This window comes from Fusarium pseudograminearum, chromosome 2 (genome assembly GCF_000303195.2).
Source record: "Fusarium pseudograminearum CS3096 chromosome 2, whole genome shotgun sequence".
Classification (NCBI taxonomy): Eukaryota; Fungi; Ascomycota; class Sordariomycetes; order Hypocreales; family Nectriaceae; genus Fusarium; species Fusarium pseudograminearum.
The window spans coordinates 2189892-2208116 of NC_031952.1; the positions used below are offsets into that span (position 1 = coordinate 2189892).

Below are 18225 nucleotides of genomic sequence, written 5' to 3' on the forward strand. Positions count from 1 at the left end.
GGAAATTTACAGGGGTGATTTTCTTGGATCATACCTACAGTGACTTTTCTTCCATCATGTTAATTCCTGACGTCAGTTTGGAATCTCAGATTTCCTCATGACCCGCGTCCTAGCCACATTAAATGCTGTGGCTACAGTGACATATGATGACTGATTGGCTATGTCACGGATTATGACGTTCAGCGTGTGGCTGGTCCACTAAGAAAACTAAGAAAAACAAGGTCTGTAATATTTGCTGCCGCTGTAGCCCTTTGCGGCTCTGATTGAAAGGTTGCAACCGCGACGTCAGGCAAATCGATCTTTCGCGATGATTCCCTGCAATGACTCCGCTGATTTTCCCGCCCTTACCCCTACAGATGGTGCGACACTACCTTGCGTGTGTCTCATCTCATCCAATTGTGTTGATTTGGTTAAACGAGTTTGAAGGAGGGCTCAAAAAAGGAAATAACGTCTGACATCACTATGTCATGATGAAATCAATCTACACGAGAATTTGTGTCACAATGGCGATCAGACCCCAGCCTGGACAACGGAAGGAAAACAGGATGTTCGCAAATTTTCTTTGGAGTATTCTCGTTGGTCGTCATTCTCGCAGGGTAGCATTAGACTTTTGAACATCTCGATGGATGATGCCTGTCAAGATATGTCTGCTGTCCGCATTAGGGTATCTTTCGCTTCAACCCCAGCCTCATTGAGATGAGTAGGTATCTAGTTTCTAGTAAATGGTCTAGTTGGTACAGGTGGCCTGATTTGTGCCACAAAATAGGTAGTCAGAAATACCCAGATCTATGGTTGGAACTTGTGTTCCAACACGGCTTTTTCGTTGTCTTTGCCTTGCCAGCTCATCGCCTACAGCCACTTCTTTTTCTGCTGCGACACGGCCTTCTGCATGTTGATTCGTCGTAGCATCTCGCGGTTCCTGTTATCAAGGAGTCCTAGCGCCGAGCGATCATCAGGGAAATAAGACTGTCCACGAGCGATCGCCGGTCGTTCGGCGTCCATCATCTTGATACGTTGTACGCGGCGGAGCTTGGTGAGGCCATACCAGCATACGATAAGCGAGAAGACAACCGAGATCCCAGTGACACCAGCGAAGCCCCAGTTAGTTTCTTCGATAAAGTTCTCGAGGTTCATGCCATAAAGACCAGCCAGGAATGTCCCCATTGCCAGGCCCAATGTGCCAACGCTGAACTTAAGATCAAGCAGCATGAGAGCGTTTCGATTGGCATCTAGAATAGCACGAACGCTACGATTGTTAGCCATATAAACAGTAGCAAGTCAAAAGAGTGTCCTTACATTTCTTCCGTGTTTCGGATGCCAGAAACAAGGTTGCCAGCCTCCTGCACGATTTCGTCCGTCAACTTGTGGTACGACTCTAAGAGCATCTCAACTTCCGTATGGTCGTCCTCTCCTCGATACAGATCGTGCGTCTTCTCAGTCAGATACATATCTGCGAGATCATCGTCCGCTTCAAGGAGGTCCTCGATGGCATCCCTGACGAGTTTAGCCTTTTGTTCAAAAGTGCTCACCCGCTTAGACAGAATAAGAAGCATGCGCAGCTTGTGTCTATCAATGTCATCCTCAAGTTCGCTGAGAATATGCATGACAGGCTCCCGCACCGCCTCAAAGTCGGCTTCGAGCTCAGACGTGACCGACGTCAGTACGGCTTCCAGCGCACGGAACTCGTAGGGGAGAGAGGCATTTCCTGGTGCGGTCTTTTGTTGCAGTTTTCCCTGCAAATCATACATAAAGGCCGACTGAGGGTATGACGTCTTGGAACCGTAGATATCGAAGAGAAGAACTCGGTCATGCTTGATCAAGACCTTGAGATGAAGAAGATTGAGTAAGATGGCCGAAGGACGGATCAGTATGTGAGGTAGGTTGGAAGAATCGATCTTTCGCAAATCCCGGGGCAGCAAGCCAAACTAGAAGAAACGTAGTGTGAGCATCGTGCTACGCAAAGTCTGTATATTCGCCCATACCTTGGCAATGAGTTCGGTCTTTTTGAATTCTCCGTCCACTAGAATTACGTTCCCATGCTCGTCGACTTCTGTACAGCGTAGTCGAGGCTCGGAGGCCGCCTTGGCTGCAAGTGTTCGCCGATTGTTGAAAATAGACGAGTTGTCACCAAACTCGTCATGGTTCGGAAGGTCGTCCGGCTTCAGAGCCTTGTCGTTTTTCTTCCCCGCGAACTTTAGAAAGCTATTCCAGGTTGGCATATAGCTTGAGCTCGACTTCCGTCCACTCCAGAAACCCTGCGCATTTCGGCTCGTGCTGAAGTGGTTTTGTGATGTCAAAGGTTGGTTTCGGTCCGGAAGCTTTCGGGTAACGGGATCTTTGTCGAAGAGCGATGGCTCTACAGTTGTGACTCGTCTTTCGCATGCCGTCGTTAATGCTAAGGATTGTTTCCGTATCGCTACAGTGTTCAATGATCGAGCGCGGCAGCGTATAGCTGAAGTGGTTATTGTGTCTCGGCCATGGTTTGCGCTCGCGAAAGCCCTCTTGGACTGACACCGAAGAAATCGTAGAAGGCTTCGAGACGGAACCGGAAGATACAGAGTTGACTGCATCACTGGGTATTCGGATTACACAGGCATTGGAGTTGAGTATAATTCGAGGTCACTGTGGGAAAATAAACTCTTATTGATCGTTGACGATATCTATCTAGGAAAAGTCGATGTCACAAAAAAAAATGTCTTAGTCATCAGGCCCAAGCCTCTGGTTCTGCGGCACCGATCTCGGTTGGTGGGTTGTACAAACAGCGCCGTAAATTATAGTAGCTGCAGATATCATATCCTGACTCGGCATCAATCTAAGACAATGCAATTATGTATAGAATTAAAGTGATAGAGAGCATGTAGGGTCTTGGTACGCATGAAAATATTGTTTTATATGCTTTGTGTATCTTTAAGTAATGCCTGAACCTTGGATTAACTAACCAGCCATCCCATAGGATCAGTTCCTCTACGCCAGTTTTTTTTCCTTCGTCAAACATCCAAGCTTTCTCAAAGACGTCTTCCTACATTCTCTTGGCGACCACATCAATGGGTCTCCAGGTGACGGGTAATCTCTTCTTAAGGGCGTGAAAACATCAAACGCTTGAAGAACAAGCTATCTCTGCGTGCATAGGTGAGCTTCGAAATTCTCCAGTCCACGCAGTGCTCGCCGTCGGCTTGGCTTGCAGGCCTCTACGTTCCCATCATCTATGCAAGATCTTAAGCAGCGACACATGCGTCGAGCTCTGATCACGGACTTCATACAATGACTCTCACGCCTGTTCGAATTCGCGGCAAACGAAAACGACCATCTGCAAGTAACACATCACTTCGCGGAATTTCCACATCTACGTCTGCCGCCACAGAAACCCGTTCTCTCAAGAGGATGAAACGCTCTCTATCCAATGTTCTCGCCTCCCGGGCAACTCGCTGGAAACCTGTTCTCCAAGCCCTTCCGGCAGAGATTATCGAGAGCATTTTTCTCTATAGCGCCAATGTTGATTTGCCTCGCGCCTCACCAGTCATCGGCGCAAAGCTATCTGGACGTGTGACCCTCATAAGATTCCTCATGTGGGCATTCCATGACACCTGGGATCAATGTTTCGGTAACCTTTCGACGGATCCCGCGAAAGATAAGAGCGACGTGGGCGGTGATCGACAGCTTCAGGTACGTCGGTATCCTCAAGCTTGATGTTGTTCTTGAGTATCTAACAAACCACAGTCGACTATACTAAATCTACCATGGATCAGTGCCGACTTGATAGTTCAATCACAACAAACATGGGCAGATACTTATGCCAGAGACCGCCATTATGGGCATTACCTGCCCAGGCTGGACGCAGACGGTGACCCCTTTATGTATAGCCACGACCACCAATTCGAAGGCGGCGTCGGACACTTCAACTCCAAAGAATGCTTTGAAGCTGATTACCAGGAGGTTTTATCCTGGAAACCGTTCGAGGCTGTCGGGGAATGGGGTGGATGTGATATTCACCCAAAGGTACGTATACCTACAGTCCTTATCACTGGGCCATGGGATGAGAAGAGGCTACGCCTCCTATTCTGGCTCCGGCGAGCTGGGAAAGTATACGGCTTCGAAGAAAATGAGTCATCATGGGAGATACAGCTGGACTGTCTTCGAAATGCATTCATCGACGCCTCTGAGCCCAGCGTTCTCATCACAAACTTGATCGATCTCACTTCGCTCTGTCGCGGCTTGCCCAGAGATGTTGCCCGAGAAGAAAGACGACGCATCGACCAACGGCTGAAATGGGGTGCTGACGGTGTTGTTGCCAAAGAGATCCTTCGGGAAGTCTACAGCACAATCGGAATGTATCATGACGGGTTTGGGGCCCCTGGCTCGCCAAAGTAGTACATCCTGACACCACCCTCCCATTATAGCGTGGTATCCAGCAGCATATTCATGGGAAGTCAAACAATAACTTCCTGTTGGCCTACCTAATGTAGCTCGCCGACTCTGCCGCCTCAGGCACTCGACGATGAATCGCCCTGGGATTCCAAGGGCTCAACCGACTTCACTCCCCGGGGTGAATGATTAGTACATCGGTCTTTGTTGAAGCTTATTTGGAATCATTATGGCTCATCGTTTATTGTATCACAATACTTGCATGAACGCCCCCTCCTAGGTTGCAACATGCCTTGTGGTCATATGTCACATCTCATGAGAAGACAGGGAAAAGTGTACAGAATGATTAGAAGTATATCGTTATATTTTTTATAGACTTCTGCCTAGAGTAGGTGGTATGGGTGCTTTTACAACTACGCCATGTATATCTAGATTTGGTGTGGGGAGATAGCATCGTGAGACCCTCAGCATCACGGGAGGAGAAAACTGTGACAAGGCTACAAGCACAGTCACTCCCATAAGCGAAAAGACCCTCCTTCTTCGACTCACCTGCATTCTCGCTTACCGTGCAAAATCTTTTTTATCTCCACCTGAGCCAACGACCTGCCTCAACACCACTCATCTTCACGATGTTCGTACGGCGACACCAACCAAAACTCATTTCTTTCTCGCAGCCCACACACACAACTCAATGTTCTTGCCTTTGACTACCCAATTAAGATAGTTCCCGGCTTCCCGGAACAAAGAAGTTAAGAGGGATAAAAGATAGCATCCTGTCAAGTCTGCGCCAAGCGGACGGGGGTGAGAGGGGGGAGAATGACTCACACACCGTGAGCACACCATGTCCAGTAAACCACGCGATGCCGGGATTTCGCGGCCTTGGTTTATGCGCTTCCTGGTAGTCCCGAAAAAGGAAGGCCTTTGCAAGAGGGTGCCTGTGACTGCTGTGCGTATGGTTCGGTTATGCAACAGATTGCACAACTCTATATCGATTGAAGACACTGGTTTGTGTGTGGCAAACATCGGGTCTCAAGATGGCTTCGGTCTTGTGTTTCGAGCTTCTTTGCTCTAACTCGATTATGGCGTTTCACTTAGTCACGGTTTCGATTGAGTTGCATGTAAGAAGTCAGCGTAAACGAAGAGTCAAGTGTTCCAGCATAATGCTTCTTTTTTTTTGATTTGGTGCTTGTCTTGGTTTGCTCGTGTGTCTTTCTCCTATCCGAAAATTGGTTCCATAAGGGATCGGAAACGACTGGCACGAGTCCACTATCGCGAGGACTGTTTCAAGCTAGCTATTAGATTTCGCCATAGCGTCATCGCTCTCTTCAATTCAGCTCATTCCTGGGACTCCTCTGCTCGAGTCCGCGTCCGAAATCGACTGGTTTGTTTGCCATCGAAGTTCCCAGAGTCCGCCTTTGACGAGGTCGAGTGGATTCAAGCTTTGGCTATGTCTCTTAGACATCATGTGGTGCTTCGGTTATCTTGATTGCAGAAAGGGCAGATTGAACTCCATTTGATGCAAAATCCATTCCCTCGCAGATGCAACGTTCGACGCCAAGTTGTTGTCCTTTCGTGGCGGTCGCCTGCTCGGTTTTGGCAGCAAATCAAACCTATTAATCCCCTTGCACTGTCCGTTTCTCCTCACCACCGCGCCGTAACTCTCCGAATCGTCCTTCATCTCTTACTAGAGACTGCAGCGACGAAACGAGCAAACAACGCTATATAAAAGCAAAATGTACAAGCAAAACAAAAACGAAGTGACGTCCTATTCATACAAAATTGCAATCGTCATCTCTTCACATCCTCTGACAAAACAAGACGCTCGCCACCATCCCCTTTCCCTTATGCCCAATCCTAGAGATGCACGCAAATGAACACGCTTTTTGGCCCAATCTTAAACATCAGCAAAATGCTATCCGAGCACATTGCCAAGTTATCAAGATGTGTGGTATCCAAGGCCTTTTAGCAAAAGACTCCTTGCTTGCCAGCAATCCAGTTCAAAAATTGACATAGAAAATGTTATTGATTCAACATTAAGTCTTCACATTGTGGTAAGGATGTAGTTTGTCGGTAGTCGACGGGGTATCGAGTTGATCAAGAAAATTAAGGTGACCAACGTGGTGTAATGGGCTTAGTTCAAGATACCTTCCCACATCCCAGGTCCCCGAATGCCGAGGGCAGGATGGACAGACGAAAATTCGTAGCCCTGTGCCGCTTCAGCAGAACAACACACTCGCTTGCCAGTGCCTGGCAGGCTGGGTCGGACGGGGACCTGGAGGTTGGACTCGGAGGTAATACCCCGAGTACGAACCAACGTATCAGGCCAGGTGGGTCTCTGAGTAGAGTAACGACCACCCAGCATCTCGCGGACATTCTCCTGAAGACAATTGTCCATGGAGGCAGTTCGGCTTCGCTTTGTACCACTTCTAGGGGCTGAGGCGTTGTAGTTCTGAAGCTCCTGCAGAGCACGAGCAGCATCAGAATCACGAGCCATGTCCTCAAGCTCTTGCTGTCTTCTTGCCAATGGTGTGTCCAACGACAAGTCTCCGAGTTTGCTAACCGGGCCGGTGCAATTCTCGGGAGATGACGTGTAGCAGTGTACATCATAATCCTCAGGAACCGAAGAAACGGTCGGCTTCTGGCTCAGTCTCTCATTGCAAAGCTTCTGCGCTCGGAATCGCGACGGAACACTCAGCCTAGAAGGGCCGAGGGTCGCGCTAGCAAGCGTTGAAGTGGAAGAAATGGAGGATGAGCGCGAGGAGCGCGAAGTATCCGAAATCATAGATTCAGGTGAGGAGGCTGTTGACACTGAGTTGGCAAGAGAGGATCGACGAACAGGACAGAAGTTTTGAGGTGACGAAGTTATGTAAGTAGGAAGACGATCGAGATACTGGGCAGTAGTCATGTTGCTGGCCTGGGCCATAGCCATACCCATAGAACTCCTGCTGAGCATATGAGAAACGGCACTCGCGGCAGGAGTGCAGAGTCCATTACTCTGAGGAGTAAGTCGGGGAGTTGGCAATTTTCCTAAGGCGGGAGCCAGGCGACCAGAGGTAAATCCTACAGGCGCGGGCTCCATGGCCATTGGAGCGTTGTACGACTTAGGAGTAGGGGTAGCCTCGGCTGATTGATAGCCAGTTGCAGGCTGAGCCTCTTGAGGAAGGTTGAGGATGCTGCGAGGAGACAATGCGCAAAGGTCACTTGACCTGGGCATGGCAGGAGCAGCAGGAATCAACAACGCAAGGTTGGTCAATTCAGGGTTAAGACCCAGAATAATTCGTTTCCAGTCCAAGACCTGCTGAGACACAGCCTGAGAGACTCCACCGGGAGAAGATGGGCCGGACGGTGGTGGTGTATACTTGAGAACGATATCAGTCCATCGCTGAAAGACTTCATCGGCAATGTGCATCTTCCAGTTGACAGCGAGGAGGAAAGCAATTTCGTTCTGGTTAATCTCTTCAGTTCGAAGTCCCGAGATCTTGCTCCAGGCACGGGCAGAGTAATTTCTGTCCTGAAGGTACTTGGAGGCCAGGATCAGAGCGGCAAGAAACATGCGACGGCCACATTGAAGAGCACGATCAGCATGTCTATCCACAGGCTGTTCCATGGTGAAATTGTGTTTGGGCACGTGAGGCTTAATGAGAATCAAGTAATACAGAGCAACCTGTAGAGTAGAGTAACTCGTCCGCGAGCGGCGCAGGGTCTCCTGGATGAAGTTGCGCAGAGGCAGGACCGGGTTGTCTGAGGTGACATTTCGACAGGCGACAGATGACAAAGGCCAAATGGCTTCGACAATCTGCGTCGACGAATCTAGAAGGACAACGGTTAAACGAACGAAGGAGAAATCAGGTTCCAGTCATAACATACCGACTAGGCTATCGACAAAGTTAACTTTTCGCTCGGACTGTCGAACCAGGGCAGGAGGGCAAGGAGCACGGGCATTCGAAGTCCTTCGAGGATTTTGGCGCAGCTCGGCGGGAAGCGCGTCGGTTTGGGTCCTCTGAGCGCAACGTCTGAAGTTAGGGGCGTTTTCGGCGACAGCAGCCTTTCTCGAAAAGTATGAATCGCAAGAATCTGAGTCGGAAGAATGGGCAGAAATAGAGGTATCGTCGGAAGTCTGTGAAGTGGTGTCGGACCAAACAGAAGAAAGTGAGCTTGAGGCGGAAGAAGCTAGAGATGTGTTGTAGGGAGTATATCGAGAGGTGTGAATAGAGGCGGACGAGTTGATCGCGTCGCAGGTCATTTTGGGTGGTAGTTTATAACAGGCCTGAACAGTGTATTCAAGCCAGTATGATTATCCAGTCGCCGTCAAAGGCTAAGTCAACCAATCAAATCGTGGTTTACCGGTAATAGTTCGCAAGGTCAATATCGAGTAGCTATACTCCGTAACAGCGTGTAAGTGCTGTCTCAAAGTAAATCCGTAGGTGTGATTACAAGGGGCGTCTAGACAAGGAAGTCGAGAAGCGACTTAGAAGCACAAGCGATAAGACCGGAAGACGAAGCAGAGACGACGACAGAAATAAGATTTGTTTTTTCAACAGGCATTGCGACAATGCTTCAAATCTCGAAAGTGAGGTTGGAAGCGATTAGTAGTCTTAGAACAAGGCTACCATCGGAACGGGTTGGCGAATAGTAGATGGGGTTCGGGGGGTCGGAAGTCGGAAGTCGGAAGTCGAGATCGAGTATTAAAGACGGGTATCAAAGCCGTTGTTGCTGTTGTACTATCGAGGTGGGTGGCAGGTTGATATGCAAGGTACAACTGCAACGGTTGGCGAGATTTGAAGTCGTGGCTGAAAGGTGATGAAACGGCCTGAACGAGGTGATGGATGGGTTTATTAGATGGCCGAAAGAAAGTGAGTCTTGTTTAAAGTGGCCTAAGGGGCGAGGCGTGAGGCGTTGAGGTGGTGAGTGACAGCCTGGCGTGGTGGGATGTGACTCTTTTCGATTTGCACGGTGGCGAGCCCGAGCAAGTTCGGTGGGGGCGTGTAGTAGGCGGGAGCCAACTGGCGATCTCGGAGAGAGCGTGAGAGAGTGTGTGCGCGGCGGTAGCCTGTGCCTGATTTGGTGGTATTGCAATGCAAAGCAAGGCAAGGATGACTAACAGCCGGTTCGTCACAGGCACGCACAGTGAGTGAGTGAGTGTGGCGAAGGAGCTGATAGTGGGCTGTAACGGGCTGTAGCCTGGACTGGCAGGGGAACAGTAACAATGAGAGTATACAGATAGTGTGGTAGTAGTAGGTACAGTAACAGTGACAGAAATAGAATTTGAACAAAGTAAAAGTGTAATAGGTAGATGGATAGACAGAAGAGATGTGACGTGAAAAAAAAAGGACTGAATCAGACGGTAAGGAGATGGATAATGATGTTGAAGGATGAGTATACAGCGAGGTCCGGAGACTGACTGACTGACTGATACTGACTGACACGAAGAGTCACTCAGGGTAGAAAGGACAGGACACTTCTCCGTAAGTCACCTCACTGAGAAGGCGATCTTTCTGGGTCAGAGCCAAGGACAAGCGGGCAAAAGCCGGGGTGGGAGGCAAGGTTGGTACTTTCGGGCTTGGGCTCTCGGCTCGGCTTGGCTGGGCTCGACTGGACTCGACTGGACCCAGGCAGTGCTGCGCTGGGTGTTGTGGTGGAGGAACTCGTAGGAGAGTTCAAAACTGTGACTCTTTTTTTCTGCACCGTCAGGCGGCAAGAGAGAATGAGTCTGTGAAAAGTCGCAAGGTGCAAGTGAATGCCGCTGCGGCCTGATTGAGGGTCGTTGATTGATTGATTGTTCTGAGACGAGATTTGATATTACCAAGATGAAAACAACAGGAATTCAAGACAAGACAAGACGCCGTGGAGAGTGGAGATGTACACGATCCAGAGCAGACTTCGGAGAGTCGCTTGGGACGGATTTAGAGGGTGAAATCGAACATGATGGCGACGATGTCTGTTCGATGGGGGGAGGGGGAAAAGGCGGGAGATGGCAGTGGCGGGCTATGGCATAGTTTTGAATGCCTGGACAGTGACAGCGTGGGCAAGACCAGGAGGAGAAGACGAGTTTAACGTCGGTACCTACGGCGCGCTGCAATGAGTGCCCATGGCGCGAGGTACAGTACCTGACGACAGTTGGCGCGCCCGTTATCAGCACTGTATAACCGAACCCTTGTAAGTGGCCCAGCCAGTCAGTAAAGCGCTGAACATCGCGCTGTTGTCTTCCACTGGACTACGTGTTGCCCCTCTTTTGCAGCTCCGTGCGATACCGTGTCTAGATCGCGCAGTCTGTACATGGTTGCGGCCTTCCTCGATGGAACTGGAAGCGTGTCTGTCTTTTGGCATGTCCCCATTGGTTCTCCAATCTGTAAAGCGCGTGTGTTTCCTCTGGCCGCCCCCTCCACTTTTTCCCACGACGCCTCCACCTCCACCTTTGGTACCCTTCCACTTCCCGGGTCTCTGTCAATCTTGCAAGGCCTCAAGGCATCCACGATGTCAATATGTGTCCCTGGCATCGAGGAGTCACTTGCTTTGCTGTGATGTGATGTGATGTGCTTTGCTGTTCCGTTCTGTGCTGTACGGTGAGGAGATGATGAGTAGGGTTGAATTATCGTTATGCGTGATTAACACATCGACAGCCACCTTTGATGACTACCTGTAAGAGTCTTGAAGATGTCTCTACTGCATTTCAGTCTGTGTAAAGAATGCCTTTTTCGTTACAGAATGCCTCGGCTACCCTCACATCATGCGGCATCATGAATGAAACTGGTGTTTTTCTGAGTGAGCAAAAAAAAAAAAAAAAAAAAGAGCGACGATGACCAACAGCAACAACAACAACAACTGGGTATCTTCGACTCACCTCATCTTTGAACACTCACTTGGCTGGCTGGCTAGCCCTTTACTAGCACGCCAACCCAGCCTGGCCTGGTTCGTGCATCTCGCGTATCCCTGCCGTCCCGGCCACCCTGGTCACCCTCCCAACCCTTTCTGGCTTCACTGAGTTGTCTGGTCTCGAAATGAAGCCGCGCTCGTTTTAGGTTCTCTTCATCCTCATCCTCTCCTCGATTCAGTAGACAGCTTCTTGCTTCACGCCCGCCCCCGGCTTGCGCATAATACCTTGTGCTTTATTTAGGCTTAAGGTATGTGTGCATGATCTGGCCCGATAATGCAGATCACGGAAATCTCAAATCTTCAAAGTCTGGAACAACCCTGGAAGAACTAAGAACTTCCTTCATTTGAAATAGGCCCGCAATCGTTGTGCTGTGATTTAGACTACCAGAGGAAAACTTCAACTGGTGCTGACTATTCTCCAGACTTGACCTTTTCGGGGTGAGCATGGCCTCCAAAACTTGGCTGCTGATGTACGATGACTCTTCTTCTTCAGCTCTTGATAGAGTGCAATGTGTGTACTTCTCCGGCTCCACCTTTTCCGCCATGTCTCCAGAGTTTTTTGGACCTGATATCTTCATGATGACTTGACATGCCAAAAGAGGGGGCTTCTCATGACATCCGGTATTGGTTCTGTGCATCTTCGCCCTGTGTCAATAATTCGCCTCGTCTCAGCACTTGAAAACTTCAATATTACCTCTCTTCTCAATAACCAGCCATGTGTACTCTGTACTCGCTCTGTGCTACTTTAAGTATCAAGTGATCTGTCCAATGATGAGACGACGACTTCACGCTAATATCCCACCATCCAATGATCTTATGCCTTGTGGATATAATGAAATGGTTTTGGGGTTTGGACTTGTCTCGTCTCGGACGCAGCCATGCTGCCCACACACAGTGACTCGCTCAACCTCGTTTAGGCAGAGAGGGCTGGCTGGTCAGTAAGTCAAACTCAGGACGACTGACTTGAGAACCGGTGACATTCGAGACAAGAAAGCAACTGGCTGGTTTATCAGATCTAGGGTCAGACGTCTAACCACCTGTTTATTCGCTATGTCCCGAGTCCAGCCTTTTGCTAACTAACCCATAAGCAACATAACTCAGGGCAAGAAAACTTTGAGCTTGTCTCAAATTCCGAGGCATTTATGAAAAACTTGTATCAAGTCGATACCTATCAGAAGCGCTTGTTCAAGTCCGATGCCGCCGTGGTATGGTTCTAGCCTCCAAGCCATCCAGCACCCTGTTGGTGCCCTCATTCATACAGAAGTTTATGAGAGGTCTCGCCATTTCTCCCTGGAGTGCTGCTAATCTACTGTCCACGGGGAACCCGGCCGTCCCACAATGACCTCACTGCAATAATCGTTTCCGATGCAGCCCGTCTAATAAACAAAAACAATAGGATACATCTTTCTAACACATAGAGTTGCTCCGCAGTCAAGTGTCCTACGCTTTTGGGAACTTTGAGTACGGCAATGATGCCTTCAAGAGCATGGCCCGTGAATATTGTCGAGAGATTGAAGTATATTGTGGTGGATCAGGAGATCGTTCGGCAATAAGAAATCCCTCGTCTTCACTTGTTTACTTCTTGAAGGTAATGAGTGTTACGCATGCCTATCACGGATTGATCCAAGCTTCCGTATCTGTGGTATGGCGCTTGGTCATGTCCATATTGCCGATCCATCGCTAAGACCCGTGATTTATAACAAGTTCGATCATCGAAAACACAGGTTTTCTACTCAGTACCACTTCATAACATTGTAGCATGTTGATCACTCCCGTTGCACCTGTGCGACGGCCAGCACTCTCTCCTAGAGCCTATATCATGGGAATGGCATTGCGGGCGCCATCATGACTTTGGTTCCACCGCACATATACGCACGGCTTCTCCTTAGTTGTGCATGATGAACAAGTACTCACTTATTTTCTGCCTGTATTCGGTCTCTTTCACCTTTATCCTCCATGCCGTATGTATCTGCATCTGACTAATGGTGAAACATGAGCACTTTCTTCATCACGCATCTCAATTTCGTAAATATGATAAACACTCCTTCATCTGGCTCGTGCGTCCACCATTGTGTGGCGGCAGCGCTTCCAGTCTCCAGCCCCTTAACAGAGTCCAATCTCTTTGTGCTTGACCAAAAGTCGCTGCGCTGGGCTGCATGTACCCTTCGCTATGGTTCGCCGTACAAGTCTCCACTAGCATGTTGTGCTGTTCATTTCATTGCGCATTGTCCAAACTGCAGTGCTGTACAAATCATTACCTCAGCAGGGACCATCTCGGTTCAGACATGGCCTTATTCAGTCCGCGGACCCTTAACAGACCTAGGAGAGTAGGGACTTGTAGATTTAGGTCGTGATCGGCGAGTCGTTATTTTAATGAAAAAGATATAATAGAGGATTAGCATACTATTACTAGAATAAATTTAGCCAGTTTTAGCGCCTAATCCTATTTTATTAAAAGCAGATAAGTTATATAAGCTATTAATATATATCTTCTTTAGCTATACCCTTTTTATTATAGTATTTTAATAACCTTTCCTTAATTAAACTACTTAAGGTATAAATTTTACTGCTTTATTAATACCTTAAATTTAAGGTATTAATATTATAATATAAGGATCTTTTAATAAGATCTTTATTATATCTTTATTTAATTTATATAAGAAAATTAGCTATTTTTAATATATTTTAAAGATATTATACCTTTTTAAGTTATTAGCTTTAATAATATTATAATATAAAATATAATACTTATTATTATAGCTTTTATTACTAAAGAAGTTACCTCTTTAAGTTATTAATATAAAGATTATTACTATATATAAGGATTTTATTTAAATTAATAAGTTATTAACTTAAAAGGGTTATTTAATATATAAATATATATAATAACTCTCTTAAAGGGATTAGACTTAAGATTCTATAAGTTATTTTAATTAAATAAATATACCTTTAAAAGCCTATATAAATAGCTATAAGAGAATATAATATTACTATTAATATAATATTAACTATTAAAATAGAAAGTTATAATTACCTTATATATTTTTAATTAATTAATTAGCTAGTAAATTATAATATATTTTTTCTATATTTTATAAAGAACTATTTTAAAGGTAATATAAGATATTATTAATCTTTTAATATTATTATTTATTACTTTTATTATATTATTAAATAATAACTATATATTATTAAAAGTCTTATTAAATAAAAAGGTATTAGTATTTAATAGGTATATTAATATATTTAATAGTATATATATATATATTAAGATTTTACTTAAAAAGTAATAATATTTTTAAAATTATAAGGGTATAATTATATAAAATATATTTACTATTATATAATTTAATAGTATATTTATATATATCTTTACTAATAGTAAAAGAAACCTATATAATATTTAATTAATAAGGATTATATTAATAGGTAAGTTCTTAATATTAAAGGGATAATATTACTTTAGTAATATAGGCTTTAATATATAAAAGGGTATTTTTATATTATATATTAGTTAAATATATTATTTTAATAACTAGAGAGATATATTAAAGAGGCTATTAATAAAGGAAAAGCTATATAACCTTTAGTATATTTAACTTTAGATTATTATTAAATAGGTTTTTAGCTATATAAAGTGAAAATTTATAATACTTTAAGGTAACCTTATAAAATATTAATTTATCTATTAAATAAATATTATATATATTTATTATAAGCTTTAGAATTTTATTTAAAAGTAAAGAAATACTAATAAAGATAAAGGTTATCTTACTATATAAAGAGAGGCTATTAATAAGATAGTTTTAAGAAAAGCTCTATAAAATCTTTATAGTTATATTATTAATTTAAATTAGGATTAATACTATAGATATATAGAAAAGGAATATAATAGTAATAAAAGTATTAATAATAAGGATATTTATATAAATAAGGAAGCTATAGAAGATTTTAATATTAAAGATATAAGTTAAAGGGTTATATTATATATATATTATATAGAGGCTAGGCTAATTAATATAAAGATTCATAATTTAATTATAATAAGACTATTTAGCTTATATTTTTAAGCCTTAAAAAAAGCTAAGATTATAGTAATTATATTAACTTCTATTATTAAGGTAATTAAAAATAGAAAATTAATTATTAGCCTTATTAATCCTATTATAGCCTTATTAATAAATACCTTAATAAAACCTATAAAATAGTAATAAAAAAGAAAAATAAAATAATATTTAATATATTTAAGGTTAAATTACTATAAAAATTATTTCCTTTTTTATTTTTTTAATAGTTATATTACTAAAGGTAATATATTTCTTACTTAAGTTAATATTAAAATATTACTTTTTATAACTTATAATATTTAAAATAAAATAATATTTAATAGTATTTTAATATAAATAGAAAGCTTTAATTATAATTACTTTACTTTCTTTAAAATTAATTTCTTTTATTAGTTTCCTTTTTTATTAGCTAATATCTTATTTCTTTTATTAATACTATAGATAAAGTTAATTTTTTTACCTAATTACTTCTCTAATAATACTTTCTTTATATCTATATCCTTTTTATAGTTATTTTATATTATAGTAGCTATAAGTATAATTAGCCTTTATATAAATTTTATTAATTAGAGCTTAAAAAATCTAAAAATTACCTTTCTATTAGAAATTACTTCCTCTATATTATTTATATTAACTCTATAGGTTTATTACTATAAGATCTATTATATTATAAAGGTATAATTAGTAATTAATTATATAAATAAGCTTAATAATCTTATAATAGTCTTTACTTTAATAATCTCTAAAGTAAATATATTTAAATAGTAAATTTATTAGTAAAAGCTTCTATTAAAATATAAAGTAATAATATATTATTTTTATAAGTTTATAGGTATTATAAAAGTATCTATTAATATTAATACTATTAATAATAATATAGGCTATAATAATAGCTATAATAATAATTCCTTATTATCTTTACTTATAAATAATTTAAATTTATTATCTTTTTAGCTTAAATTAATACCTTTAAGTTTAATTAAATTACTAGCCTTATATATACTTATACCTATAGCCTTATTATTATTAAAAATAGTAATATATAAATAAAATTATAAAAGCTTATTAAGCTTTAACTATTAGCTTAATACCTTAAATAACTAATTATAAGCTAATTATTACTTATTAAATATTTTAATTTTTTTATTATTTAAGCTATAATATATATTACTTTTTATAGTAATTATAAAAAATATCTAATATTTTACTTAAAGATTCTTATAATATTATAATAGCTTTTTTATATTATAAGGCTAATAAGGCTATTAAGCCTATAGCTTTAATAAAATTAACTTTATTATAAGTCTTAAAAAGGCTAACTTTATTAATTTAAGTAATCTTTTAATATAAGCTTTAATAAGATATTTAAGGAATACTATAATAGCCTCTAGGGACTAATATAGGTATATTATCTTCTTTATAAAGCCTCCTTTTTTAACTTTAATAAAAAGTATAAAGATTTTAATTAATCTTATAAATAAAAGTATTATTATAATTAATAAGATTAAACTTAAAGATTAGCTTTATAATTAAATTAGAAATATATTAAAGGCAGCTTTAAATTATAATATCTTAACTGCTAATTTAGCTATATAAATATCTTAATATAATAAGGTTATAGTTAGCCTATAGAGTATATAAAGGTAAGTCTTTTATATTATATTATATTTATTACTGCTAGATAAAGAAGATAATAAGCTATTTAAATTATATAGAGGCTAATATAGCTTTTTAGGTATATTAGCCAGTTAAATATATCTATTTTATATTAATTCATTTTTTATAATTCTCGCCGATCACGACCTTACTCACATCATTCCCCAGTAACATGCCTATTCATGCGCTTTCGTACTATACCACAGGTTGTTGTTTTATCTGCCTAGAATACTAGATTGTGCTCTGCTACTTCGAAGGACAAGGTCTTCGATATGACCTTCTTTGTGCGTTAACTATGTTACACTCCATAGCCGAAACCCCGCTTGCGAGTATGCATGTACTCTAGTTAGTTCATGTAAAAGCCGGATGAGTCAGTGATGGTGGTTTTGAACCTGGACACTTGGGTTCGGGTTGTGTTCAAGGTTGATTAAAACAAGATCTCATGTACGAAGCACAGGTTGCCTCTATGTAGAAGTAAGCTTCCACACAAACAAATCAATACACGCAATGAAAGCGCTTATGCAATGCAGAGAATTGCTATGTGCCGCTGAGCACCTTTTGTATGTGTTGAGTAACGAAGCTCAACCAACTACCTCTTGGACTTACCCTGGATAACAACAGTCATCGCGTCTGTTTCACCACAAGGTGGATCGTTGGATAGTTTAGCTGCTAGTCATAATGCTCCACTGACAAATCGTAGTTTTACCATGTTATGTGTTTTCTATTATTGTGCAGGCGAAGTTGTTTACGTCGCTTGTTGCACCGCCCGATGGGACCTCAGCTATAGGCAGATGGCTGAGCACAGAGTTCGCTATAATGGATGCTATGACGTACCACAAAGAGGATCTCCTCACGGGACCTCGAGGGTTCCGTAAAACTCACGAGAACCACCAGTCATTCATTGTTGGACCAAGTGCGTTGTCACTCACGAGTTGGATTGGATCCATTTTGTGCGAGCCTTACCTTTGCAAACTTCGGTGAACCCTTCTTCCAGATGCCCCCCCACATTCCGGACCCCGGCTGGCAGCTTCGGGGCCCCGACCGCTTTCACCAAGGTTTCCTATCATATGCGGTGCGAGGTTACGACTGGCTATGTGGTGCTCTTCTAGCAAAAAACCTCCAGTAGCTTACGTGTATAAAAGTTGTCAGAACTTAGAGTTTAGGTAGCAATGATCTGCTGTTGATGAACTCTTGGACTGAGATATCTTATCTGAGATGGCTCTCAGGGTTCCAAAGTTCCATCAAGATGGACCCCCCCCCCCCACAC

The 18225-nt window shown here is 42.6% G+C and overlaps 3 protein-coding genes across 3 annotated transcripts, besides 27 other annotated features; 1 reads left to right on the top strand and 2 right to left on the bottom strand.

Moving 5' to 3' along the window:
* Positions 1-849: 849 nt before the first annotated feature.
* Positions 850-2570, bottom strand: FPSE_11555 (uncharacterized protein; the record flags this gene model as incomplete). Its single annotated transcript, XM_009264672.1, has 3 exons — positions 850-1246; positions 1297-1925; positions 1983-2570. The coding sequence occupies 3 exons, from the start codon at positions 2568-2570 to the stop codon at positions 850-852; spliced, it is 1614 nt and encodes a 537-aa protein (XP_009262947.1).
* A 691-nt stretch (positions 2571-3261) lies between these two features.
* FPSE_11554 (uncharacterized protein) lies at positions 3262-4368 on the top strand (the record flags this gene model as incomplete). The annotated part of the gene is made up of 2 exons (XM_009264671.1): positions 3262-3663; positions 3718-4368. The coding sequence occupies 2 exons, from the start codon at positions 3262-3264 to the stop codon at positions 4366-4368; spliced, it is 1053 nt and encodes a 350-aa protein (XP_009262946.1).
* A 2125-nt stretch (positions 4369-6493) lies between these two features.
* Positions 6494-8605, bottom strand: FPSE_11553 (uncharacterized protein; the record flags this gene model as incomplete). The annotated part of the gene is made up of 2 exons (XM_009264670.1): positions 6494-8172; positions 8230-8605. 2 exons carry the CDS (start codon positions 8603-8605, stop codon positions 6494-6496), a joined length of 2055 nt encoding a protein of 684 aa, XP_009262945.1.
* Positions 8606-9757: 1152 nt separating this feature from the next.
* Positions 9758-9786: a microsatellite.
* A 143-nt stretch (positions 9787-9929) lies between these two features.
* Positions 9930-9966: a microsatellite.
* A 905-nt stretch (positions 9967-10871) lies between these two features.
* Positions 10872-10928: a microsatellite.
* A 202-nt stretch (positions 10929-11130) lies between these two features.
* Positions 11131-11150: a repeat region.
* A 2679-nt stretch (positions 11151-13829) lies between these two features.
* Positions 13830-13994: a repeat region.
* A 32-nt stretch (positions 13995-14026) lies between these two features.
* Positions 14027-14124: a repeat region.
* A 29-nt stretch (positions 14125-14153) lies between these two features.
* Positions 14154-14181: a repeat region.
* Positions 14182-14214: 33 nt separating this feature from the next.
* Positions 14215-14441: a microsatellite.
* Positions 14442-14468: 27 nt separating this feature from the next.
* Positions 14469-14649: a repeat region.
* Positions 14650-14728: 79 nt separating this feature from the next.
* Positions 14729-14770: a repeat region.
* A 131-nt stretch (positions 14771-14901) lies between these two features.
* Positions 14902-14953: a repeat region.
* Positions 14954-15054: 101 nt separating this feature from the next.
* Positions 15055-15169: a repeat region.
* Positions 15170-15213: 44 nt separating this feature from the next.
* Positions 15214-15236: a repeat region.
* A 10-nt stretch (positions 15237-15246) lies between these two features.
* Positions 15247-15282: a repeat region.
* A 151-nt stretch (positions 15283-15433) lies between these two features.
* Positions 15434-15694: a repeat region.
* Positions 15695-15849: 155 nt separating this feature from the next.
* Positions 15850-15871: a repeat region.
* A 91-nt stretch (positions 15872-15962) lies between these two features.
* Positions 15963-16126: a repeat region.
* Positions 16051-16133: a repeat region.
* Positions 16090-16145: a repeat region.
* Positions 16146-16150: 5 nt separating this feature from the next.
* Positions 16151-16208: a microsatellite.
* A 3-nt stretch (positions 16209-16211) lies between these two features.
* Positions 16212-16248: a repeat region.
* Positions 16225-16268: a repeat region.
* A 51-nt stretch (positions 16269-16319) lies between these two features.
* Positions 16320-16362: a repeat region.
* A 52-nt stretch (positions 16363-16414) lies between these two features.
* Positions 16415-16553: a repeat region.
* Positions 16554-16732: 179 nt separating this feature from the next.
* Positions 16733-16852: a repeat region.
* Positions 16853-16952: 100 nt separating this feature from the next.
* Positions 16953-16976: a repeat region.
* A 74-nt stretch (positions 16977-17050) lies between these two features.
* Positions 17051-17090: a repeat region.
* Between the last annotated feature and the right edge of the window lie 1135 nt (positions 17091-18225).